Genomic DNA, 27,220 nt, shown 5'->3' with positions numbered 1-27,220 from the left:
AAAAGAGGGAGAAAAGGAACGAGCAATTCTTTAAAATGCTCACCAGCAGAGGACACATCTGTTGGGTTTTGGCAGAACAAAAGGACATTGCAAAGAAAGTCAGGGAAGTGCTGCTTTGCAAAATATTCTACAGTCAGCTCTGAAATCATATGTGTACATAACTTCCCAGAGGCTTGAGCAGAAGGATATGGAAATGTCTGCTGCATTTTTTTCTCCCACAGACATGGGGATATATTTTTCCTTATAAAAGTAAGGGATGATGAAAGGAATTTCTCAGGAGTTATGCTGCCCTGGTGCACTCCCACGGAGGATCTCCATATAGGGAGAGCCTGTGCCACCTCTCCATGACAATTAACTGCAATCATTGCTTGTAGGGGGTCTAAAGCATATGTATCTTGCTCCTGCTGTCCAAAAATGCCACGGGATGGGGCAGAAGGAAAACATGCTCCTTTCCTGCCTGCAACCAACATGTCCAAGGCCCATGACAGAGAGGATGGAGATACTCCTGCAAGATGTCCATCACCTGGAGGCACCCTGTGCCCAGCAAGTGCATTGTGCCAGGCTGTAGGGCTCTCCAGCCTGCAGGCAGGCATCTCCTTCCTTGGACCAGCACCAGTTCTCCCAGCTCCATGCACTGGTATCTGGGACTGACAGTGGCAATAACAGGCTACCTGGCGCACATATTAAGCAAGACAAAATAAATGCAGGAAATAGTCCTGTTCGGATGTGAGCTGTCACTGTCATATTTTCTGAAAAATCCCTTCTCCAGGATTTCTTCTCCTGGGAAGCTGAGAAGCCTCAGAGAAAAATGAAAACAATATTATCTGATTCACTTCTCTTGTTTTGCTGCTTTGGAATGTGGTTGGGGATTGTTTATCCAACAGGTGACTGTTTCATTGGTTTCATGTAAATTGTTTTGACTTAATGACCAATCACCATCCAGCTGTGTCAGGTCTCTGGAAGTAGTCACAAGTTTTCATCATCATTCTTTGTAACCTTCTGTCTGTATCCTTTCTCTATTCTTTAGTATAGTTTTAGCATAGTATTCTTTTATATTATATAATATAAATACATAAAACAATAAATTAGCCTTCTAAGAACATGGAGTCAGATTCTCAATTCCTCCTTCATGCTGGGGACCCCAAAAATACCACAGTGAGGGGTGGGTAGGAGGGACAGAGAAGTCTGCACAAGTCCTGTTCTGGTCAAAAGGGTGAGGCAGGGCATGGTCCCTGCTCTCCCCTGGCTCAGAAATAGATGGAGCAGACAGCAGCTAGGAACACTGGCACTCATGGACTGTTGGCTCTCTCACCACTTGTGAGGCTTTGGAGGGGAAAATTGCAAGGAGGGATCATCAAGGAGGATATGTTGAGGGAAGGAGCTCTGGGGAGCACGGCTGCTGCTCATACTCAGCATCCACTCCCTGGAGAAGGGGTCAAATCTCCAACCTGGTATCCTCATTGCCTCCAGCCTTGCTTTAAATATGGTAACCAAAGGAAAACACCTTTGTGGTGCTAATATAGAAATTCTCATCCCATGCAACAACAATTTTGCTTGCATCTTATTTTCTCCCTCTCTTACCTTTGCCCACACAGGGCTCTCCTCTGGGCTGTAGAGGGACTGTCCAGTGGGAGCCAACCCCAGCTGGCTGCTCTGCTCTGGTAGTGAAGAAGATTTATAATATGAGCAAAGAAGGGAGGGTTTGTTCAGAAGGAGGAAGCTGCTGTGAGCAGAACTTGGTAAGCAACATCACAGAGATTTGTTTCTGCAAACAGGAAATGATAGGCTAACACAGCTCTGTGTTTCACATAAATTTTATTGTGTTTTGGAGGAAATTGCATACAATCAATCAGGTCACTCCAACAGTAGGTAGTATGTTTCATGTGTGCAGTCTGATCTTTTTCTTGCCAGCTGCTCAGCATAATTCTTAGCAGGATTTTATGCTCTAAAGGGTAACCAAAACTATCAGCATCCAAGGGGACATCTCTTCCTATTGGGATTAATGACATTTTTTGGAAAATTCCTAACTATCCTGAAATTAGGAAGAGGCATTCTGTCTGATTGTAAAACTTCAATAATATCTCTGCATCATTTCCTAATAAGAGTATCTGAAAATATTCTCTGTAGACAAAATGTACTTCCAGTGTCAGAGAACATTTTCTTCAACACAGAGCTCTTTATTTGTTGTAATTTTTGTCATACATCACCATTTCAAATCTTTTTATGAACAACAACCAAGTGGAAAAATTTTTATTCTGAAAAAAAGATCTGGATTTGCAAGAGAAAAGAAATGCTAATGGAGCTGCAATTGATATAACAAAGTACATTTAAAAAACAAACCCTGATGGCTGAAGATTAATCATCTGACAGTGAGGGAAGTAATGCTTAAGAAAGGAACACAGACATTGTGCTTGTGAGTGCCAGCTTCCATCTCCATGTACCTCACCTCTGTGCCATGGCACACTGCTCCCAGCCTTGTGCCAGCACAAGCTCCCTCCTGTTACTTTGTGTTTCTGGGAGCTAAGATGGCTTTTAGATGAAAAATAATGGGCTGAGTAATTTTTTTGGGGCAAATGAGACCCCCCTGTCTGGTTTAAAGTGTGGCAACACCCAGGGCACTGCCAGCAGAGCGAGGGCACGAGTGCTGCAGCGTGGGGGCAAGAGGGGCAGTTGCAGGAGTGCTATAAATTGGAGTGGCTGCTGAAGACTTTCTCCAAAGTAATGGGCTTACTTTTTACTTTTCTGCAACAATATTTAGCCAATGTTTTTTCTCTGATGTCAATGCAGGTATATATTTGTTTTCCACAGATAGAACTGCACTGAGAAGCAAATATGTTTGTTGGGGAGTCCTTTTGCCCACAACTATCTGCAATTTCCCCTCTAATTAAAACAAGAACTTCCATTCCAAATTACCTTCTTGTCTGTTACAATCCTGGGATATCATTTATACAATTAATTATAGTCAGACCTAGCATTAAAACTAGGAATTGGAAAAAAAAATCCTATAAAAACAAAACAAAGAGTCCATATTTCAGTCATTAAAAAACAAAAGGAATCAAGGCTTTCCTTGATTTTGGATAGTCCGTAAATGTCTTGAGGTAATACCTGAAAGAAAATAAGCAAGACAGTGAACCTGCCTATATGGAGGGGAACTTCACAGTTTCAACACAGATCAGCTGAGGAACCTTAAAACTGCTCCAAGCTGCCTTTCTTTGTTTTCTTAGTGTGTTACTCTGCAAAAAAGCAGTTCCAAAACTATTTACACCCGGTTATTTAATTAACTGATAATATTGTTAAGGTTCTAACAGGCCTAAAGTAGAAATTTTAGGAATTCAGAACATATCTGTTCCAAAGGACTGCAGAGGTTGCAAGGGAAACCTTAGGAAAGGCTCACTTTAATGAGGCTCAGTAAAGAGAGGCTTTAGCAAGGTGGAAGCAGTGATGCAGCTCAGGTCACAATAAATGACTGTCAGGCCAGGGGCACCAGCTGCCTGCCTGCCTTACACAAATAAGCCAATACACCCCCTGTACATGGCTTCAGATTTCAGTTTTATCCCAGTTCCTGGCTCTGCTCCTCCCTGGCATTTTGCAAACTGCATTCCAAGGGGAAGTAGCAGCATATGGCAAGGAACAGTTTGATACCTGTGATGGTGATAAGCACGTGGACCAATGCAGCAGAGAGTGAAAAAGGCAAAGGCGAAGGCTGGTAGGGACCAGGTTGCAATGGCAAAACCAAACCATTCCACAATTTCTCCAAAGTAGTTGGCTCCAGAAACGTAGGTAAACAGTCCTCCTGCAGCAACAGACAAAATATTTAATTTTTACAGTCATCTCCTGTACATGGAAGGTTCTTTCACATGAAGTCAGCAGCAGAATATATACCCTTTCTTATTCAGCCCATAGCAGCAACCTAAATGCACTTCCCTGAAGCCAGTGGAACCATGCCAAAGGGGGATCTTGTTTGAAATTCATGTGTAAACACAAGAATCAATGGGGATTCTGACTCAGAGGTTTCCAGCACTTTCACAACCATTTATTTTCATTTGGAAAATAACTTAAAAAAGGCCATTATTAGATTTAAATTACAAGAATTAGCATTAGTCAATCCTTTTCATGTCCTAAAAATATTTTGCAACTTCACTGCCTGTGGGGAATGCAATATCTGGATCTCAGATTTTGCAACATTTACAAGAGGCCGGTAAATATTGGAGGCGAGAAACTCTGGGAGAGACATGTCACCATCCATAGGAAGCCAGCAGAAGGAGTCAATACCAAGCCCAAGAAATTCTTGGATTCCTATCCATATTGCTCTACAGAGCTAGACATTTCCTGGAAAGGCAATTCAGCACCTTGCATCCTTGGTGTTATTATTTTCCCCTGAAGTTTGAATCCACCTTTTGCACAGTAAGAAGTCCACTACTACTTCTTTCTGGGCATGGAGAAGACTATTTCCTTCTTTGCAGCTGCCTTTTGCAAAGTTAAAATCCTGTGTCCACTTCAATCTTCTCAGAATTACCAGCCAATTTCCTAAATCTCTCCTCACAGTCTGTGTTTTCCAGATACTCTTGCTGCTTTCCTTGGACTGCCTGCAGCCAGCTCACACCAGTCCCTGCAGCTTTGGGGGGCACCTGAAGCAAATCCCTGTGCAAGAGGTACTGAGAAGCTGTGCAAGACCAGCTTCTCTGCCATTACTGTCACTCTCCTGTGAATTCAGTCAGAAAACATTATTTATTCTGCTGCCCTACTTCCTTCAAGGAAGGGGAGATAAGAATGTACCTTGAGGAATCTTGTACGTGACTTCCCCGGGTTTCCTCAGCTGGCGCAGCAGGAGATCACTGTGAATGTTGATTCCCATTCCCAGCAGAAATAAGAGGAGGCCTAAGAAACCAACAGGAAATGGATTAGAAAGACAGCTCTGTCCAGATATCCCTGCTCAAGCTCATGTGTGAGGTTTATCTTTGCAGCAGACAGATAGGGGTCATAATTTGAGGTGGGTGGATTCTTTTTCAAGTCAAAAGATGCATTGCTGCCAAGAAGGCTACTGAACAGGAGAAGCACAGGTGTCTGGTGACACCAGAGCACTTTCAGCTGAACTTCCAGGTGACCATAGTCATTTATTGAATACTGATGGGGACACAAAGTACCCCATGGCCACCACAGCTGATGACAGCCAGCCACAGCTGTGCACAAAGTAAGCACTGAGCTGTAGAGGAGTACCAATACCCTCCTTTTACTGCTGAGGAATAGGGAGCACAGAGACACAGAGTTATCCAGCACATCACTGGAGCTGGGAAAGGAACCTACATCCCAGCACCTCTCAGTCCACTGGCAGTGAGGCTGCCTGGACAGAGCTTTGGGCATGGATGGAAAGTAGGTACTTGCTGAAGGATGCTGACATTATCTGGCCTGAGTGATCCATTGACCAGATTCCATTTAACTGAAAAACCAGAGGCATTTGATTGAGAAAGTCTGCAGATGATATGCCGTTCATTTTGTGACACGTTGGACACTGAGAAAACCACCTCTGACAATGATGGGAAAGCAAGAAAAGAAATAGTGTGTGCAATACAATGTTAAATAAAAGATTTAATGCTGATAAAACCTCAACATTTCCAGTAGCAACAGAAAGTTGGTAAGAGTCTGCAGAGGAAGAATATACTGGGGGTTTTTTTTCCTTAATATTTCAAGTACTGCTAATGCTGATTTTCTTTTTTCTTTTTTTTTTTAACATTAAACATATATATATATTATTTATCATGAAAATGAAGTTATATGGTGTTTTCTTTGTTGGATATGTGAGGTCTTACTAAACAATGTCCAGAATTTTTAGTATGTGATGCTGTCTGAAAAGACTGGACTTGTATCCATGGTCTGAAACAGGGTATTGCGAGTACCTTGGTTAGTTTGTACTTATTGTATCCGAAACGTTTCCTCAGACATCCATGTTAATCCTCATTTCTATGTTTACATTTAAAACCACTCTCTGTGCAGTACCAAATCTGTAATGCCATCCAACTGCTCTTGTTCAGTTATTCTCTGAGGGATTTTGCAGGGTGAAATTCAGTTAGGCTATTAAGTTACAGAATAGAAAGGAATCGTATTAACATACAACCAGACTGTGCGTGATCTCTAATCTTCCCCTGTGCCTTACATGAGAAAAAAGAGCTCTTTGTCCCCAGAGCTTCATTCATGCTGGGGTTTTGCCCTGCTTTTCTCTCTCACTCAGAATAGCTGCATGGAGTGCAAAGCTGCCTGGCAGGGAAGAGAAAGCCACAGCTTGCGCTCGCACACAGCCACTGCTGGGTGCACGCTTCTGGCTGAGCAAGGGCACAGCCCCATGCACCTGGGGCCTGAGATTGCATCTCCGTGGCCCACTGCAGCAGGAGGCTCTGGAGTGCTGTCAGTAAAACAAGGCTCATGATTTGAGACTAACACATAACATGATATACCTTCAAAGGTGGCTGCCTAACAGGAAAAAAAAAGTTACTGCACATTTGTTTTATCTGGGCCGGCAAGCAGGTCTTATGCTGATTTCCATCACAACAGATTTGACTCACATGTTCACTGAAGATTAGGACATAATTCAAAATGCTTACAAATTGCTTGGAGATTAGATCTTGGGAATCCTGCAGCTGTAATTACCTGATGTAAATCGGATGTCGGTGCACCAATCGTTTGGGTATTCAGCGCAGTAAATCAGGTAGTACCCCTGGAGGAAGCCATTATAGATACAGAATAACATGCCAAAGAAAAGCAATTGCAGTGGGAAAGGTCTGCCTCTAGTGAAGAAAGGGTAAATAAATGTCCTAAGGTAGATAAGAAAAAAAAGTCAGCACATTGCTCATGATAACATTGTATTTGCAATTTCTCTGCTGTAGGGAAAAAACTTGAACAAAGCACAAAGTAGAAAATAGGTCAATAAAGACAAAAAATTTGAAAAGAGCTGCAACAATATAAGATCAGCAATTTATTTGGAACATTAAATCCTACAGATACACATCTTTTTCTGGTCCTGCAGGTGGGAAGTTAGAAAGCTCATCCAGATTCACTGATGCTTTCAAAATGTCTCTGTACCTTTCTCTACGCTTTTGAGTGAAAATGAGGAATTCGTGCCCACAAACTCCATTTTCATTTCAAGCCTTGATTTAATGCTCCAGTGGGCCAAGGGAAGATTGGTTGCTGTGGAGGGACATGGGGACATGATGTTCAGACATCACTGATGTTTGTGAAGGGCAGCACCAACTGCAATACTGATTCTCCAAACAACGATTACTATGCCATGAGCATCGAACGTCGGGAGGAGCTTTGTTATGGAGAAGACATTCCTGATCCCTGAGGGCTTTAACTCATGGTGGCAGATGGGCTTGAGGGCAGTGTTGAGACCCCCTGGCTCTCTCATCCCCTGCAGTATACAGCCCAAAATGTAATCTCCTGCCCCAGCCTCTCCCACTTCACTCAGAAAGAGACCCCTTGCATCTCTAACACACAACAGCTCTGTCCTGCTCTGCTTGGACACTTCAATGTAGGGGCAGAGAACTGTTTTTCCCTGCCTGGGGAGCTGCTTTACCTCCAGTCCCTGCCTCCCCTCCATGCTTTCAAGCTTTTGTTTAAAATAAGAAGAGCTACAGCCATAAGTTTAATATGACAAACACCAAGATTTCCATGCAGCTACAGCAACTGGGCTTTCTTAGGCAGCAGCTGTGCTCACAGTAGCATTAACATCTGTGTCAGCAAATAATTGGTGCTTGTATAGTTTTAATTTATATGTATGTTCGCTTCAGGTGGGAGTATCCCTGTTGACACTTTGGGCAATCCATATCATCCCTTGGAGAGTGAAACGAAGAAGTTATATTAATTTTTAGTATGTGTTTTCTTACCTGGCCACTTAAGTTCTGCAAGTGGAAAAATATACACTCTGAATTTCTTTCTTTTGCCCTCTTGGGCTTTGGATGGTGCTCATCATACCAGTATATAAGCATTGCTGATAAGTAATTCACATCCCATGTTGCAAGTGTCAACTAAAGCAAGCTGAGGCATAAAATCTCACAATATTATAAATCTAGATTAAATCATTCCATGTCTGGAAGTGAGTAAGCAGAGTACAAGCAGCAGCATGTTAATTCACTGCTTTCCAAAGCAAGGCAAGACAGATTTCCAGCAATTAAGGCAGCTGTGATGCAGAAGTGCTAAATACTTTTAAAGAAAGAGAAACGTAAGAGGTATGGAAAATGTTCTTCAGATAGTGATATCACATTTGTCATATTTGTTACAGAATGGGAAGGAATGCTCTTTGGAGTAATGTTACCAATAATTACTGATCTTGCCCTTTAGGAATGTGATGCTAGAATTATGAGTAAGCAAGGCCAGCTTTAGCATTCTGATCTGCTGTTGAAGTCATATTGACAAGACAAATTTGTCCTGAACAGTTATGAAAAAAAGTGTGAAAATTTCAAATGCAGGCTTGAAGAAAGCAAATTGTATAGAAGAGGGAATGATGCAAACCACACAAAATTATTTAGGAGGTGAATGTATACAGTAGATTCAAGTAGGACTGGCAGTGCTTTATCCTTTGCCAAAACCAGTCAGGTTTAAGAGTCTCTGAGTTTTTACAGCTGATGCAAACAGAAGGTTCTCAGGTCCCAGACAAACTGATTGTTTCTGTGCTGCTTCCTGGTGCTGCTGTTGCTGTAGAGGTTATAGGCCCTTGAAAGGTGACTTATCCTGCAGTAACAGGAGGCCACAAACCTCTCTGCCATGGAGTGCACACAGGACAGAAAAAATCTGCATGCAAAGTAAAAGTACAATGGCAGGGGAGCCAGGAGGCACCAGCTTTGTTTAGTTGTTGAGGTAGTAAAATCCTGGCATCACTGTAATCCTGCCTCATAGCAGTTTGGACAATCCAAGTCAGAATTTCATCCAAGAATCTTTGCTGTGGAACAAATTCTCCAAGGAAATCTTGGTAGGTCTGTTAAACCAGAGACCACATTCAATTCTCTGTATGAGATTGTACTACATGGCTAGTTGAGGGTGCACAAACTATTCCTGATGAGATTTGAAAAAGCAACAGAGATAAAGCAGGGGCATTTAATAGTTTTAAATATTCCATAGAAGAGTCTGCAGCTCTGCTGGAACTATTTTGCAGTGTGAAAATCAAAGGGGGCCTGAAGACCACCATTTTAGAATAACAGAACAAATCCAGTCTTTTGGTTTTAGTCCAATGACAAATTTGACCTTTTACTTTCGGTGCAGTATTGATGACTAATTCATTACTCCTTTATTATCTTTACCAGCCAAAGGCACTGCATCTGACTAAACCATTGCCAACAGCTTCTTTTTAAATGAATGAATAATGCATTATTCATTTTCTTCCCCATCATTTATTTTCCAAAAAAACCCCAGGTTTTGAAGAGAAAATCATTTGACATTGCATCAAATTTCATCTTAGAGGTATTAGCCCAGCTTCTTGAAAACACTGGAGACTCTTACCTAAACCCAGGGAAAGTATAGGTTTGATCTTCTTTCCACAGAAGGTGGAAATCTTTCACAAATGTTACCATAAGAGTAGATTGTCAGTCCTCCAATAGCTTGTCAGTCAGAGATGTTTATGCTCCTGCTGTGTCTTCTCCTCTCCAAGCCCTAGTTGCAGTGTTTCAGACAGTAACAGCTCATTTATACATCTGGAAGCTCAAGGTGTTTCACACCTGGGGCAGCTGGGCCAAGGATGCCCAGAATGGAGGACACCTGGTTCCCTCCACAGCCTCCTGCTGTGTCTGCCCATCCATGCCTCTGCCACCAGGCCTGTTTCTGGGTCTAACCAGGATGAACAAAGGGCTAGGAAGTAGAAGGATTGCAAGATGGGCAGGGCTGATGTGGTGCTTTTCTCCTTGAAAGCAGGTGCTGGCCATAACCCAGCTTTGTCCTACTCATGCTGGGGCACGGTCTGAATGCCCTGGCCCATCCCCTGTGACCCTGGCCAGCTTCCAGGAGAGACTTATGGACTTCTCCTGACCAGGAATGCTCTGAGTCCTTGCAGGGACATTTTAGTTCTCCTTGGACTGTGGGGGGCAGGCCCTGCCCTGACTGCCTGGTGAGGATGAACCAAGGTGGGAAACAGTGCCCGAGAAGCACTGCCCACAGCCTGGGCTCCATGTACTCTGGCTCCTTGCTTGTCCCACCCAGAGGCACAAAAGGTGGAGAGAGCTGGTGGCTCAGGTCAGGGCGGGCAGCCAGGCCCTCCCATGAGGGTGATGCCCCCAGGGAGCTCCCAGCTCATGTGTGCACTAAGCTGACCCTGGAAAACACAGACAGGTGAGGCTGTGCAGTTGCTGCAGGGCTCATGCGGTAGGTGAGATAATGATGGGCCCTGCTCCATCGAGGGCCCGTGTTGCAGCCCCTTTTCTCACTCCCTGAAAACTCCTTGCTGAGCTCTGCAGTTCTCACCACTCTACTGGTACCTTCTCAAAGACCTCTCTAAGTAGAGGACAGCTCTCTAGACTCTACTGCATCTCCTTCCTTATGGGACTGTTTTCATTTTCTTATTTGTACAAATACCTGTATCTCAGGTGATAAGAAAAACCTTGTGATTTGTGTTACACTAACTACAGACCAGTCAGACATGAAAGGATTGGCCTGCTATCAAACCATGGATTTACTTTCAATCTTTCTTGGGCACAGATTGACAAGATTGGTGTCCAGACCTGGGGAGATTACACAGACCAGTTCTCTTTGCACCAACAATTAACACCATAGGTTGTCACTGGAATCACATTACTAGAGAGCTGCTGGCACCCTTGGCATACCTGACCGCTTGGACCAAGGCTCAAGTTGTTCACAAACAGGATGGACTTCTGCTTGGGGTGGCTGTGGTGCCTTACACAAAGCTTCTAATTATTCTGGAGAGTTATGGATGCCAAATTAGATGTCCCAAAGACATCTGCTGCTGATTAATCTGCACATACTTTCTGAGCCCCATTCTGTAGTTTATTTGTAGGTTAAATGCACTTTTACTGGTTTTGAGTTGTGTTACAATAATTCTCATTGGATATTTATAGGAGAAAACTGTCAAGTCCACACCAGGACACAATCTGGCACCTAATTTTCCTGTGGCCAATTAAAAATTTTCAGTTATCCCAGACTGGGTTAAAACAAATGTGATGGGTAAATTTTCAGTTCCAAGCAGCAGGCTAATTTGCTATCAGTTTAAAGGGAAAATAAAAGAAAATACTCAAAAACACTTCCAAAAGTGAAATTAGGCATTTTAACCCTCCTTCATCATGCTATCTACAGGTAACTGTAATCACTTCCTGGACTGTGGCCCAGTTTGTAAGCTCATCTTAACAGAGCTTAAATAATTGAATAGAGTCAGTGAGGGGAGCAAGAGAACAATCTTTTTTGTTTTAATCATGCAGATTTATCTATCTAGTGATGACAAAAACAAAGTTGGAATGAACTCTCTTTTCAAAGCCAGCAATATTTTTCCACATGCAAAATACCCTACTTCCATGTTCCTCCAAAGGTCTTTGGACAAATTTTGATGGCTATAATTTAAGGAATAAGAAAGATAGATATATGATTTAAAATCTTTTGATTCAGCTGTATCAAACAATACTTAACCTGTCATATCTGGTTAATTTCTGAGGAGTATATCTAAAAAAATTTCATCAATCTACTATCCTTGGGATGTTTGTGGTTCATTTCCAAGATGAATTGAACCTGAAGCCTGTTATTGTAGGGACAGTCTTTCTTTGTGGTCTCTTAGTGTCAGGTCCAGGGCTGATGAAGACTTCTGGCAGGAGCAGACTCATCTTTCTTGGGCAAGAGATAGAGGCACATGTCTGATCAAGGGATAGGAGAAGGACTGAGGAAGCCCTGAGACACATGGCATCATCACTGGGTTTCAAGGAGTTCTTGAGAAGCAAGGCAGTGGGAAAGAGAAAGTCTGGGCAGCACTGATTTAATGCAAAGGCATCAGAAACACAGTAGGATTCAGTAGAAAAATGAGAAGAGACTTGTAAGTGACTGCTATACTGGACCATGGGGACTGCTGAACTTGTAGTGAAGATTAATAAGAATAAACTTATTTCAGATAAGAAATAACACACAATACTAGAAAGTAATTTATTTGGGAGAGCTGAATAGCTGTGACCAACAGTTGTCCTGATACTGAAGGGAAGTTAGTTTGAATGCAATGAGATTTCTATTAAATGTAATATAGAAAAAAACTCTGAAGTAAAGAGCTGGGTAGGACTGGGAGAGGGAGGATAATCAGAAATTACAGACAAGGCAGATTCTTTTACAAAGAAAACACAAAGATTTGGAATTAATAGTAATTCTTATATTTCAGGGGATAAATTATATTCCAGTGAAGAGAGGCAGAAGGTAGCAGCTGCTGAGGACAACTGACCACCATTTACTGCATTTTGTTTGGAATGATCTGGCTCTGGCTTCTGCCAAGACAGAGTGCTGACTGAGAAGGGCCTCTGCTCTAATCCAGCGTGTTACCTTCAGGGTTTCATAATGTCTCATGACTCATCTAACATTTTATACAAACTGAGCATCTCAAAGATGATAAACTCCTTAGAATAGATTAGCAGTTGCTTAACACCAGCATTTATGAGTAAAGCTCCAGAGTGGTACTTGCTGTGCCAGGAAGGCTGACACCATGGATGACAGCACTTGCAGAACAGTCAAAGGAATCAGCAACTGCACTTGACTTGTGGCCACAGAGCTAAAAACAGACTTCAGGTTGAAACCTTGGCGACAGGTCAGAAAAACATAGTTTCTTACAACTGCCTTTGAATGAAGGGGAGTTATAGGAAAAAAAAAAATTTCAAAAGCATGTGTATCTCATGGGAAATGCTAAAAAATGGTGCTTCTGTATCACTATCAATCATTGAAGGAAAAAAAAAACATGATGCATTTAACCTTGGATAAATTTAAGGAATCTGAGCTATGTAGTACTCAGTTCCAACATTATAAATGCCTGAAGTAGTCATTGTGACCAGCTAGAACTAGTCAGTAATGCCTCATTGATTGATATAAATTGCTAGCATGCTGTGCATTTAGCAAAGTAAGAAGGATAAATCCAGTTTATAGATAAAGCTTAGTCCTCTTCACATTGCATACAGATATTATTAGATGTGCTCTATTTAATAAAATATAAGTGGTTGGAAAACAAATTAAGAAAAGGGAAAAGAATAAGACCTTAAAAAGGGTATTTGGTTTTAATTAGAAAATAATTGTGTAGGCATGACTCCAAGGCAAAATTTTTTCCTCTTTTAAATTCACTGCAACAGTGTCCAGGTTTCAAAAGTGTTTTGCAATTTTGTTTATAAATTACTTCATTACTCCTCTTGGTATTCTTCCATTATTTCTGAAAATGTCACTAGAAAATCTGGTATCTCCCAGTGACTACCAGCATCCAGACAGAACCAACAAAGGAGAATTCTTCTGGTAAAAAGGCACTCAAAAATGAAAAGCATCATACTGGTTTCGCAGATACAGCGTCAAAACACTGTATTTTAATTATTATGCATTTTCTAAAGGCACACTAAGAACAGAACTGCTGGGTTTGGTGCACTGTCAAGCTGCCTCGCTCAGCAAGTCACAATTCATCAGCAAATTACACTCAGTATACATTTATATTGGCATATTTGTTTCTTCCATGTTTCTATTTTGGTATAAGCCAAATAGGCTCAAAATATTCTTAATTTAAATATTATTTTATTTTCATTTGCTATAACCCAGTCGCTTTTTCTTTTTCGTTTGTATTGTGGAAAGGAGATTAGAATGAGAGCTGAACTAAACAAAGAGAAGAATTGATTTACTGCCCTTAAGCAAAGGCAACTGAAACAAGAGCCAGATGAACCAGATATTAATATCTTTCTCACTATCCCTTGTCAAATTTGGCATATTCATCAGAAAGATAGAGATTTTTTTAAAAAAGTACTTTTCTCTTTCATAGCCAAAGAAGGCGAAGTGGAGCTAACAGAGCAAAGGGAATATGTCCCCTGTACAGACCCCTGCTGAAATCAGTACCATCCCCTACAAATTCACAGTTTGCCCTCAGACATTACACAGCCAAGTCAGGGGAGTGCAGAATGTGCAGCCTGATCAGCCTCTTGTCTGAGCAGCAATACCTGTCACAGCCTCTTTGACTCAGAGTCCTGTGGGTCTGTAACAGCAGGGGACAAGACTCATTTCCATATGCAACACTATTTTCATGAGGTAAGTTTGTTGAGTGAAGGAATTGACATAAATTGGATATATTATAAGAGAAGAATGTAGGAGCAGATGATGTCCTGTGTCTCGACCTTAGATTTTTTACACTGTCTCACATGTCAACCTTATAAGTAACTTGGAGTTTCCTGGTTTAGAGGATGTTAAGTGGCTGCAAAACTGATTGAAAAATTATATCAAGGAATAGTTCACAATTGTTTACTATCAAACTAAAAAGATCTTTTGAGGGAGGTTCTGCAAAAAACTCTTCTGCTACTACTCAGGAGTTTTTTCATTAATATCATGCTTCTGGGGAAAAAATATTTGCAATGTTTGTGGCTGATGCAGCTTTGAGAGATGCTGAGCACACCAAGAACGAAAACCAGAGTTTAGAATTGTCTTGAAATACTTGTTTGATAGTTTTAAAACAGTTGATTTAATTCAGTAAAGACAATGGCAAAATGCTACACTTAATTAAGACCAAATGTAAAAGACAGGCTGAAAAAAGGGCTGGATAGGAGAGGGAATGGTGGTAGGTGGCAAAGTGAGCATGAGCCAATGGGTCAGGCTTTTGTGAAAAAGGCAAATGTTAAAGTGTGTTGTTGGAGACACCTGAGGTAATCTTTCCCCTTTGCATGGAGCTAGTAGGAGCTTAAATGATGCTCTGTCCAGCTCTCTATAAAAGACAAAGTGGAAGCAACCCAAAGAAAAACAGCTGTGGTCTAGGAAGTGTGATGTGAGGAAAGACTGAAGGACTCAAGGCTCTTTAAAATAACTAAGAGAAAACCAGTGGAAGACATCATAACGAACTGCAACTGTATAAAAAGCTCCTGCAAAGAAGAAAGGAGTCAAGCATTCTCCTTGTCTACTGGGAACACAGTAGAAGCAGTAAGAAGCAACAGGCCTGAACAGATGTATAGAAAATGCAGCTTAGATATTAGGGAAAGACAGTGAGGCATTGGAACATACTAGGAATCTCAATAAGCAGCAATTGTTAAGGACAGACTAGACACATGTCCATCAGGAAAGAGAAGAAAATTTGAGGACTGTATGTGGCCAGGAACTGCCTGGGAATGGGAACATGGTGCTATTTTAGTCAGAGAGAGGCTCTGATGGACTCAGCACCAGGCCAGCTATCGCAGTGGAAACCCTAATTAAACTTGGTCCAGATTTGTACTTTCATGGGGATTAGAGGAAAGGACGACTTGTTTGGGGATTAAAGTTCAACTTGACTAGATGGATTGTGCTGATGACAAATGTGCAGATCTCACAGTGCTTCATGATTACCTCTACTATTTGATAGTATCTAAAGGGCAACAGCACTTAGAGGTTATGAGAATATTTGTTGTTTTATCTAAGCAATAGTGTGTCAAAGCCTTGGCCAGCCAAAAGTATCTCCCTCTTTTCTTCTTCAGAAATAATCACTTGATATTTATGAAAACAGATCACTTTGTTCCTATTGCTAAACTGTGGGAGTCTGCCAAAAGTGTGAAAGACATGCCAGAGTAACTTAATCAGACACTATGCTGTGCACTTCAAAAAGTTCCCTGCTCCACTGGAGCAGAGTTTTAAGAGTTCACAGAGGTTGAGATCATGAGCAGAACAGGAGGATGCGTCTACATAAAAACTGGCACAAAATCCAGGGATGCATAGATCTGTGCTCTTACGACTGCACTTACCAGATCAAGTGTCATTATTTTCCATAAATTGCTCCTGTGGGCCTGAGAAATGACCAAAGGAAGACAGATAATTGGTAATCTATCCTTATTCAACATTAAATCTTGGTCAGATTATATTCAGCCAGCATACTGAACCTCTGTGATCTCATGGCACTCAAGGCAGTACATACACATAGAGAGGAACAAAATTTGAAGTGGCCAGGTCAGATCCTGAGTTTGTGCTTACATTAAAATAATCAGAGGACTTAGAAGCCTTTTTTTTTCCCTAAGGAAAAGCTACCATGGGCTGATTCTGAGTCACAATTGTCTCTGTTTCCTTGCAAAATATGTCAAAAGATTTCCTGACACTGAGAGCTGCTGGGTGAATCACTCAGCACAGTGTCAGCATTGTCTCTTGATACCTGGGCATTGCCCTCTCACATCATGACCTTTTCCTTCCCATTTCTTCTCACTCCTGCCCCACTACTGCCCTAGCTGTTGTTAACAACTCTCCTACTTGTTCCTCCTGTGCTCTTGCAGCTGACATTTCTGTCTCTTCCCACCTTGTAGCCCTGTAAACCTCACAGTGGTTTTTATTTCCCTGCATTCAAGACATGTTGTATTTTTCCTAATCCATGTTGCCAGAACTCCAGCTAGGAGACTACTTCTTCTCTGTTGATTATCCTAGCAGCCAGAAAAGCCTTGCTCTGTCCCTACAGTGCCAGCCTAGAGCATACTTGGCTGGGTTGCAGGCTCACATTATAGCCTCAGCTGAACCAGAGCAACAGACTCTAAAAATGTTAGCTGACGACCTTTCTGTTTGAGCAGATACAAACGCACTTCTCAGACGGCTCCGCCAAGTTTAAATTGCTTTCCCTAGGAAGAGTCAGAGACATGTCTCACTTTAGTAACCTTAATCTGAGCCAAGTTTTAAAGTGTGAATGCTTTAATGATCTTTTTTTTTTTTTAAGGTTCTAAAGAGAAGCAAGCAGGGAAAAAAAACCCTCAACACCATAATGTAAGTACTTTTCTTCCATTCTGTCATTTCTCAACATTTCTTCCTCTCCTGTTCTCAGGAGCAGCAGAAGTTTAATAGAGGTCCATGCATTTTCCTACCCCAGATGTGTGACTGGAGTCACTGGAAGGTTTGCTTAGGACCACACTGTCTGGAAGTATTTGCACGTGCATCTCCAGCAGGAGACCATGCTAATGTGACTATACTTCTTTGGGTAGCCAAGCTAACTCACTCAGAGCTCTCTGTAGCCTTCCTGCCCAGCCTGAATGATGGCATGACTACCTAGATCAAGGAGCCTTGGTTTTGTAGGAAAGTCACCCAGCCTATCTTTACCAGTATGTCAAAGAGCTGCAGGTCATCTCCTGCCTCAGGACCTGCTTCAGCAAAGTCTTGAAACTACATTTCAAAGATCTGTTCCTTAGCATCTCCCCTAAGCAAACCCTCTTTCTCTAGCAGACAACACATCTCTTTGAAGCCAACCTTGATAAGGTGACATTTTCCAGAGCCGTTTCTGGGAGGCAGTCTCCCAGCATGGCAGGTATTGGATTAAGTTGGTGAACTCTAGCCCTGTTGTAAGGAAAATGGTATCTTAAACCTGGCTGAAGCTGACTGTGGGTGTTGCTGCTCCATGTTTATAAAGGGTAGTAAGGAAGGAGGAGGTCAAACCCAGCTTCCTTCAAACAGGACCTTTTTTCATTGCTGTTGAAGGTCACATTTGGATACACCTTCCTAGGAATGGTGAAACTTTCTGCCCATCCTTTGGTATTAATGCAGTAGTAACTGATACTTCAAAAGTTCACAGCTAGGTAGAATTTAGCTGGTTCTTAGAACAAATTTGGACCTGTAGAAAAATTTACTGCTTTTTTTTCTTATGAATTGCCTTTTCTTATTTCCCTACATGGAACATTTTAACTAATATTTTAATTGGGTTTGTTTTTGTTGGGTTTTATAACAAAATAATCCCATTGCTATTGTTGTAACAGAGATGTTGCAAACATAATTAGAATGCCAGCTGAGTGCTCAGCAAAGAGTAATGCAACTCTTACATTTAAATGGGTGTAGATGTACATGAATTTAATTATTTGACCAAATTCAGTAAAGATCACCCTACTGATCAATTCACCTGCCACATTTAAACCAATTTCTGGACAGAGAAGAACACATTGAGGTATATAAATTAAGAATTGTATCTTAATTCAAGTTTGAAAGTATTTCTTTATCATAACCCTTCTTGACCAAAACTAATTTTAAGAATATAACTTACACCAAGGGAAATATGCAATGTCTAGGATGGACTCTGATTTATAATCATACTACTAGGAGGTTATTTCACAATTTTATTGTTTTTAATGGAGCTCCATAAAACTGGCAAACTACCTAATTATACAGGCTCTTGAGTACACAAAGGGGCTACTAAAGTGTGTCCTTTTGTCAAACAATATTTATTGGCTTAGTATGAAAGTTCTATTTCCTCCTTAATGGCTGCCTCTACTATGATAAGAAATCAAAAAAAATCAGATTTGTGGATCTTGAAGGAGCAAGATCTATCACAAATTTCCCACTGGGCATATGGAGCGGACGTTAACACTTTTCTCTTGGTTTTTATTTCCTGCTTAAAAGAGTAGCCCAAATAAGGGAATACTACCGACATCATCATGATTAAAACAAATAATTTTCTCCTTTGGTAAAAACATTTACAGAAACTCCTGTATATAATTTTTTTTCTTTTTCTGTCTCTGTCTTAGTATAACCCTTTATAACTCTGCTTTTCTGATATGAACACCAGGAATGTGGTGATGCAAATCCAGATCTTTCCCAGATTCTTGCCAGTCTTACCAAAGCCCAGTGAGGTTTGGAGCTCAGAATGTTATCATCCTAAAAGATTTAAGCTCACAGGATAGCAAGTGCTTTCAGTTCCTGGGTGGGCTTCAGCCTCACACAGAGGAGATCAGAGCAACCTTCTTGTGCCTTGGTGATGTCCTGGTGGCTGGGACTCAGGTGTCTGCCCTGGAACTGCAGTTTGGACAGTTCAGTGCAGAGCAGCTGGACTGACACCCACCAAGTCATTTTGTAAATAACAGCAGCATTGAGGTCCCAGAGCAGGCATGAATACTCCTTTAGTGCATTTAAAGCTGCCTGGTAATAACAAAACAGCACAAGTGAATTAGCATCAGATATAAAGATACTCCTGAGAAGCATGATGTCTTGAATGGAAGTGAGAAAAGATAAAAGTCTTAAGTTATCTCTGCAGAAAATCTTCCAGAACAAGAGATAAAAGGAAAAATCACATGGGTAAAATTTGGCCTGGTCAAAACTGAGAGGTTTCTGTAATGTTAGCCCACTTCCCATTGGGAAAGGACTGTATAGATAGGATTATTTGTGCTAACTGTTAGGAAGGCAATCAGATAGTATTCTATTTTGAGAGCAGAATTAGGAAGCATTTCATAATGCTAGACAAGACTGCAAGGAAGCAAACTCCACACTACCACTGGATACATGAGCATTTTACAATTGTGAGGCAAAGCATATGAAGAGATGCTTGTCTTGGCTAGTAGTACATTAATCTGAGGAACCCAGATAAAAATAGCAATGAATCTACTATTTTCACAGAAGAGATTATATATTAGCATTACTGTAATGCACTGGGATGCCTGGGGAGCAAGGAATACATAGAAGAGGCACAGCAAATGGCCAGCCTCTGTTAGGGATATTGCTGACAGATCTAGAATTACTGCCAAGGCCAAACGGCAGGAGAGAGGATGCAAATGTGCTACTGTGTAGCTGGTGAAGGCCAAAAGGAATCTGGTCAGGATCTATTCCAAATCAAGGTGAAGGAAAAGAGAACAGGATTTGTTACTTGTCAAAAACCTGCAGATTTTGTATAGGGAGATTAATTATAGAGGTTATAAGAGGCCAACAAGAGAAATGTCTTTAGTTATCGACACTTAATAATGGCAACTTTCTAAGGTCAAAGGATAAAATAACTATTTCTGTGGGGGGAAAAATTAATCTCTGGATTGGATCTATTGGACTTGATGGTTATTTTCTGGTCTGGTTATATTCACTACTAGCAAGGAGAGTACCACTTAAATATATAAATATCCTTCAAGCTAAATCTAATTTCTGTTTATGCACTTCATGTTTCAGAAAACATAACTAAAACTCTGTATGAACTAATACCGAATACCTCTAAAAATTATAAGCAAGTTAATTTATAAAAAATTTACTCATTTGGAGCCTCTGTCCTTCAGCATTTCTCTGGAGTCTTGAGCTGCTTTTCTTACTGATCAGAAGTAGGTATTCCTACTTTAAGAAAAGGACCAGTCCAGGTAAACACAGCACCTGCCTGACCAGCCAGGCAGCACAGGCAGGCACTGCATTCTGCAGAGCAGGGGAGAGCAAGAGCCTTTTCCTTTCTCCCCCCAGAGGGGGAGAAACTGGCCAAAAGAAGTGTTTCATTCCAGAGAGAGGGAAACTGGCCAAAAGAAGTGTTAAAAACTTATGTGAGGAAGCAGTTTTCAAATGCTCCCCATTTCTCATTCTCTTGCCACAAATTTCTGCATTCCCTGATCTCTTTAGAAATATGTCAATTTGTAGAAAACCAGCTACAGGTGCACCATATGGGTCACCTCCAATCAGAGGAGTCTGGGGATCCAGCTGCACCTCAAAGAGCAGCCTTACTTAATGTCTCTCAGATTCACTTCAGTGCACTTCAGAAATGAGAACAGCAGTTTGGTTTGTTCATGTATTAACAGAATAAAATAGAAAATAGAGATTTGATTGAAAACAAAGTTGCAAGAGAGGAAAATAAATAAGTAAATGTAATAGGTGAAACTGAAATGCCTCTTTAAGTTGCTTGTGCCCCAGCTATTAAGGGCAGCACAGAAGGGGCAAATGCAGCACCCTGTCTTTTACACTTCTGTCTTCAGGATTATCTTCACAAGTCAGTGGGACAAGGGCCTCCCTGCTGCTATTGTGCATGGTGGCATCACCTCTGCTCCCTCATCACTCTGTCTTCCTCACTGGTCAGAGAAATGCAGCATGAGGATTTATATGGGATTGGATTGCAAAGGTTTCTTCTCATTGCCACATGTTATGTTTCCCACCTTCGGTTTTTGAAGCTGGACTGCAAAATGGAAAGGCAGCAAATGGGTTTCTCCTCACCACCTGAGGGCTTCTGCTGCATTCCCAGCACAGCCCCTCCAGCAGGAAAAGCTGTACTACAAACTACATTTCAAAGTAAAATACTTTGTAAGTCATTTATCACAAGAAGTGTTCCTGTACGTACATCTTACACCACCCATCATTTTCAGCTCACAACCAGCTTTCCACAGAGATTGCAGATGCAGATGGCAGACTTGGCAGTAATTTCTTTTCTCACTTTCTTCTTCCTTTTCTCTACCTTCCTACCCCATCACTTTTGGAGGCCCCTGCAACCACAGAACATACCCTGTGACAGTGAAGGTGCTATGAGCTTACTGAAAACAGACGTGGAAACTCAGATTTTGATTTTTTTCAGATTCCAAATAATTCCAATTTTAAGAATGTTATCTTTAGCACCAGAGAGCATTTGAATTTGACGAAATTCACACCATGCTGTGCTGATAAAGTGCTTGTTGAGACACAAAGAGCTGGCTAGCTAAGGAGAGCGGCCAAAGAGGCCGGGGCTGGGATTCCTCCCTTCCTTCTCCTCCCCTCAGCAGCAGCAGCAGCAGCAGCAGCAGCAGCAGCAGGCTGCCTTCAGCCCTTCCTGAAAGGCACAAAGAGAGAGGCTGCTGCCTAGCGGTGGCAGACAAAGGCAGAAAGCTGTTCTGTTGTTCTGCTCTCATGGTTCACCACGGGCCACTGGACAAGGCAGGATGGAGGGGAAGTCTCCTGGCTCCATCCCCTCCCTCTGGAATCCTCGCAGACAGAAAATCTCTGCTCTGGGCAGCACCAGGGGAGGGCTGGCTCTCTGATGAGCAGTCACCACCCAGGGGACCATCTCCTTTCTCTGCCAGCAGTGGGCTGGATGGGGCACAGCACCTGCCAGAACTGGCTCACGGCACTCCTGCAGGACGTCCTCTAAATGAGGACCATCAATGTCCTTGTCAATGAGCACCATCAGCGCTAAGCCAGTTTCCAGAACAGTATTAGGGTGGTCCTTTCAACGCTCCAGCATACTCCTCAAGAGCCTGATAATCAATACAAAACCACCACTGATTAAGCTGGCCCATGGCACAAATTCTAGACAAGCAGTGAATATGAATGTAGGCAGGACAGCATTTCTAAGCAGTGAGCCCATATTAAAAAGTTATTTAAAAATGAAGGAAATACAGTGATATAAATGAAAACCACTCCTAAGGAGTGATAGATTGTAACCTTGGTTACAATCCAGGTCACACCAGCTCTAGAGTGTTCTAAGTAGCCTGGAAACATAGGATGTACCTCTATGACTCCAAACAGAAAAGTGCTCTCCTAATGTGTAAACATCGGAGTAGGATGGCGGAACAGGAAAGTAATGTTCTCTCTAGGCATGCTACTACAACTCTGGCACTGTATCATTTATCACACACTGATGTCTTCATTTTATAGAAATAGAAAAAAAAGGAGAGGGATAAAAAGCCACAGAAATTATCTGAGGACTGAGAGGGAGAAAAAACGTCTTGCATTGAGGGTCTGCTGTGGTTCAGTGATATTATAAATCTAGTTTACAATACCTCAGTTCAAATAAAAAAAAAAATATTGTAGCTATTTGACAACATGTCCAAAAGCAGGACCAGCTAATTATGGTGGCTTAAGGCTGTTCCTAATTTTATGAAAAGGTAATTTTATCCTGACCAACTTCATGTCAGATGAAGTATCATGTGTCTGCACTACTCTGTGTCAGATCAGGTAATGCCTATTCCCCTATATCTGGCATACATCCACCACAAACCCATCAATTCAGCATAAATATGACATCATGTGTGGTAATTAATGCACAGAAATATGATCATGTGCTCCTATATTATCTGCATCAAACTGATGCTGACAGAGGGCTTGACAACTCTGTAACAAGCAAATTAAAACATGATCCAGTACCATGTAAGTGATATCATGGTAAGAGAATACTGAAGGACACTAGAGAGTGGAGTGCTTTAAATTAGCACAGGGTGGATAGAAGGAGCAAGGCCCACTGGGACAAAAATCAAGACCATTCAAATTTAAGCAAAACATTTTAAACATATTTAAGTAAGGGTAAAAGAATTTAGAAGATAACACTACCAAAGAAAACACTGGATTAAAATATTAAAACACTTTAAAAAATGATGGATTTTTCATTTTCAGGGGTCTTCAGGTCAAGACTTGAAGTTACTCTGAAATATGTGCTTCAATCTAAAAGGGGCAACACAGCTGGCTAGAACATAAAGAAAGGTAGAATTGCTAAGCACAGCAGTCTTAATGTGTCATAATGTGTTTCTCCATTATGGACTGTAATGTCTATCTGAGCATACCTCTGATGAAAACTTCCCTTCCTCATGTATGTTTGCTATAGTAGATGAGACAAGATTAGGAATTATAAAAGCTTCCCTGTGGAGAGAAAGAAGTCACTAAATTATGCAACAATATACAAAGAAAATGTGTCATACAAACACAGAGGAATGCTTAAGTACAGATACCAGATGATCAGTAGTAAAAGTAGAAGTGGATTAACAAAATACCTTTATGATTAAGAGTGGAACACCTTTATTCATTTCAAAATTTTAAAGTCAGAAAATGAAGTAGGCTACACCCATTAGGTAAATGCAATTTTATTATTGATTGATATAACACTTAGTATCCTTGCAGTCAAGTTTAATCACGAAAGTATTTAAAACCATTGTTAGATTCTTCCAAGTAAAGATAATAAAATGAAAACAAAACAAAAGAAAAGAAAACGGAAAAAGTCAAACTAGGTCCTGACTGTTATGTAAAATTACTGGACCTCTTTTCAAACACTGCATGGCAATGGAACTTTCTAATGCAGTGTCACCAGTACCCCTTGGTAATATGATTTGTTCAGCATCATTTTATAGGCAAACAGCCATAATATGCAAGTGCACATCATATGTAAGTGCCCTTCTTTCCACCCCTTTTTCAGCTCTGCAATAAGACAGCTTGCCCACCAGCACTATCACCAGGATGTGATGGCTCTCAGCATGGAACAGGGAAGCCTAAATTCCCATGAGGTACTGCCTAGAAAATCCAGGAGCTGCAGGTGGGCTTAGACTGGAGCCCTGATGGCAAAACCTGTGGATGCCCAGTGGTCAGGGAAGTCTCCTCCATTGTTGTCATCTTCCTCCAAGGACTGAGTAGGTCCCATTCTTTTAGTTCAAGGCTTAATCCAGATTACAGTTATTGTGCCACTTACTGATTGTTAAGAATTTGACCCAACCTTCAGAGGATCCGAGGACTAAAAAAGTCCAGGTAGCTAAAAGGTCTGGAAAAGAAGAAAGCTGCAGAAATTCTGTTTAACTGTAAGATATGCTACAGGCTAAAAAATTCTCCGTAACAAGAAATTATCCTACCTGCTAGAAACTGTAGATAAAAATTATCTGTGCTGATTGTTAAAACTTTCATGTTATCAAGAAAGCTCTAATCATAAACACAGCCATGTGGCCATAGGTCATTCTACCAAGGATCCCTCAAAGAACCTGCCTGTCCTATAGTATTGTCAGGCAAAACCCAGAAAAACTTTTATTTTGTGATTTTGCTGCTCTTTTACACAACAGCAGAGTATTAATATTTAATACAACATTTCAAATATTAATTGATTCAGCAGAATGTCAGAATGGCATGTGTGAGAAGGGGCTGCAGCCTGTGAGATTGGTATTAGAGTAATATGCTGTATTAGCAAGAAAAGTTTTATACAGACTTGGTTGAAGTGAGGAAGTGAAGAAGGATATTCCAGTGAGAGATGAGAAGATCCCCAAATTGTCTGGGAAAGAAAACATATGAAAACACAGAGCTTTTGCCTCAGTCCAGCAGTAAATTTGGGAAAGAAGCCACAGAGCCAATAGATGTATGCACACTGATAGGGTAACATTTCCTTCAGTTGTCTAGTGGTGTTCATTGATAGTTGTGTTTCTCAAACAATCAGAAATTCTTGATAACAAAATGCATTTAACTAAATTCTGTATAACTACATATAATCAATACATCTAGCTTTCTGGAAGCCAAATATGTTATGGGTGTGTCCTCGAGCTGACTCCTGCAGTAAAGACAATGGGAGTGATAACAAATACATGCCTAAAATAGTGTTAGCAATGTGAACCATTCCCTGTTTGGAATATCTCCAGAATAGCCTTGAGTGTCTATCCTTAAACTATCTGTAGAGATACTGCAACTGGATTTTCAATATATTGATTTTGGTTGAGGAGCAAATAATTATTTCTGATCAAATATTACAAGAATGTTTTCTATTTCTATGAAGCAAACTAAAAAAACCCCCAGATATAGGAATGGTGGTGGAAACCGTCAAATCAAGTCAAGGTTTTGCCTCAGAAGTTACATTGCTCCTTACTACATAATGGCATAACATTTGTATGTGCACTTGCTACTTGTGAATAAAAGCCATTTTTTTCCATAAACAAAATTCAGCTTTCTCATGAAAGAACTCCACAGAAAATGGAAGTGGAGAAGATGGATTCTAGTGATACTCTGCAGAACTGGGTAACAATTGTAGAGCTATGTCTCTGCAAAGTTATCACCAGCACTGGATAAAAACACTACTATTTATTTAAACTCCTGATTAGCAAATACAGAATTAATTAGAGCTGCAGCATTCGTTGACTCTGACAAGACCAGGTTTCTAAAAAGAAAAGGTATGAAAAGAAAAAAAAAAACCCCAACACAAATTGGTACTTCGGTAGTGGAGCAGGAATGACGAATTGAGCATAATGAACCAACTTTGGTGCCGAGGCACCGCACGCCCGCAGCGCCTGTGCTCTCCCGGTGCTCCGAGGACAGAGCCGTGCTCTCCCGGTGCTCCATGGGCAGAGCCGTGCTCTCCCGGTGCTCGGGCAGAGCCGTGCGCCCCCGGTGCTCCATGGACAGAGCCGTGCGCTCCCGGTGCTGAGGACAGAGCCGTGCTCTCCCGGTGCTCCATGGGCAGAGCCGTGCTCTCCCGGTGCTCCATGGGCAGAGCCGTGCTCTCCCGGTGCTCCATGGGCAGAGCCGTGCTCTCCCGGTGCTCCATGGGCAGAGCCGTGCGCTCCCGGTGCTCCATGGGCAGAGCCGTGCGCTCCCGGTGCTCCATGGGCAGTGCCGTGGGCTCCCGGTGCTGAGGACAGAGCCGTGCGCTCCGGGTGCTCGGGCAGAGCCGTGCTCTCCCGGTGCTCCATGGGCAGAGCCGTGCTCTCCCGGTGCTCCATGGGCAGAGCCGTGCGCTCCCAGTGCTCCATGGGCAGAGCCGTGCGCCCCCGGTGCTCCGTGGCTTTGCTCTCGGCCACCTTCGCGCGTATTCCCACGGCTGCCTTCGGCGGCCGCCGCTGCTCCCGGCGCCGCACACGCGGCGCTTCTCCTGCCCGCAACAGGCGCTTCCTATGCACCACCATAATATCTGGATATCTGGATGAGTTTTACCCAAACCTTTCCTTCAACTTAGCGAAACCTTCTTTTCTTTCTTTTTTTTTCTTTTTTTTCCTTTCTTTCTTTTTTTCTTTTCTTTCTTTCTTTTTTTTTTCCCCTCCCCCTAAGAGAACAATTCAAAGCATCCATCCTCTCCCCTGTTCAAGCACCCGAGCACCACCGGGTGCTCCTCCCCCCGGGCAGAGATGCCCACCCGGCCGGTCCCTACTCTCGGAGCGGAGTCCGGGGCGCGGATGGCCAGCCGGACTCGGGCGGGAGCGATGCTGCAGCCAGGACCTGCCCCGGCCGCGCCGCCGGCCCGGCTCCGGCTGCTCCCGCTCCGTTTGCTTTCCCGAGGCGCGGCGGCCGGGAGCCGTGCCCGGCGGCGGTACCTGTAGAAGTAGTGCCAGCAGAAGAGGCAGCAGAGGAGGCGGCAGCCGAGCGGCTCGAGGCGGGGCGGGCTGCGCAGCGCCAGCAGCAGAGCGGGCACCAGGAAGGAGGGCAGCTCCTGCAGGAACCAGGCGCAGCGCGCCGGCAGCCGGCCCCGCGGCCGGCACAGCCGCTCCTCGTGCTTCCCGTAGCGGGACGGCACCCGCAGGTGCAGCGAGAGCTGCAGCAGCGCCAGGGCGCCCAGCAGCGAGCTCAGCGCCAGCACCAGTCCGGGGAAGCACTGCATGCTCGGGGGCGGGCGGGGGCGAGCAGCCCTCGGCCAGCGCCAGCCCCGGCCTTATTAGAGCCGCGGCCGTCACCCCGCCCCGCC

At 42.5% G+C, this 27,220-nt stretch overlaps 1 protein-coding gene across 1 annotated transcript; it reads right to left on the bottom strand.

Moving 5' to 3' along the window:
- Window positions 1-1,798: 1,798 nt before the first annotated feature.
- Window positions 1,799-27,220, bottom strand: SRD5A2 (steroid 5 alpha-reductase 2). Its single transcript, XM_054630400.2, has 5 exons — window positions 26,853-27,220; window positions 6,643-6,806; window positions 4,777-4,878; window positions 3,643-3,793; window positions 1,799-3,105 (listed from the first exon to the last, which is right to left on the bottom strand). Exons 1-5 carry the CDS (start codon window positions 27,134-27,136, stop codon window positions 3,039-3,041), a joined length of 768 nt encoding a protein of 255 aa, XP_054486375.1. The 5' UTR covers window positions 27,137-27,220; the 3' UTR covers window positions 1,799-3,038.

Source organism: Agelaius phoeniceus, chromosome 3 (assembly GCF_051311805.1).
Source record: "Agelaius phoeniceus isolate bAgePho1 chromosome 3, bAgePho1.hap1, whole genome shotgun sequence".
Classification (NCBI taxonomy): domain Eukaryota; kingdom Metazoa; phylum Chordata; class Aves; order Passeriformes; family Icteridae; genus Agelaius; species Agelaius phoeniceus.
This window is presented reverse-complemented; position numbering and strand designations above follow the sequence as displayed.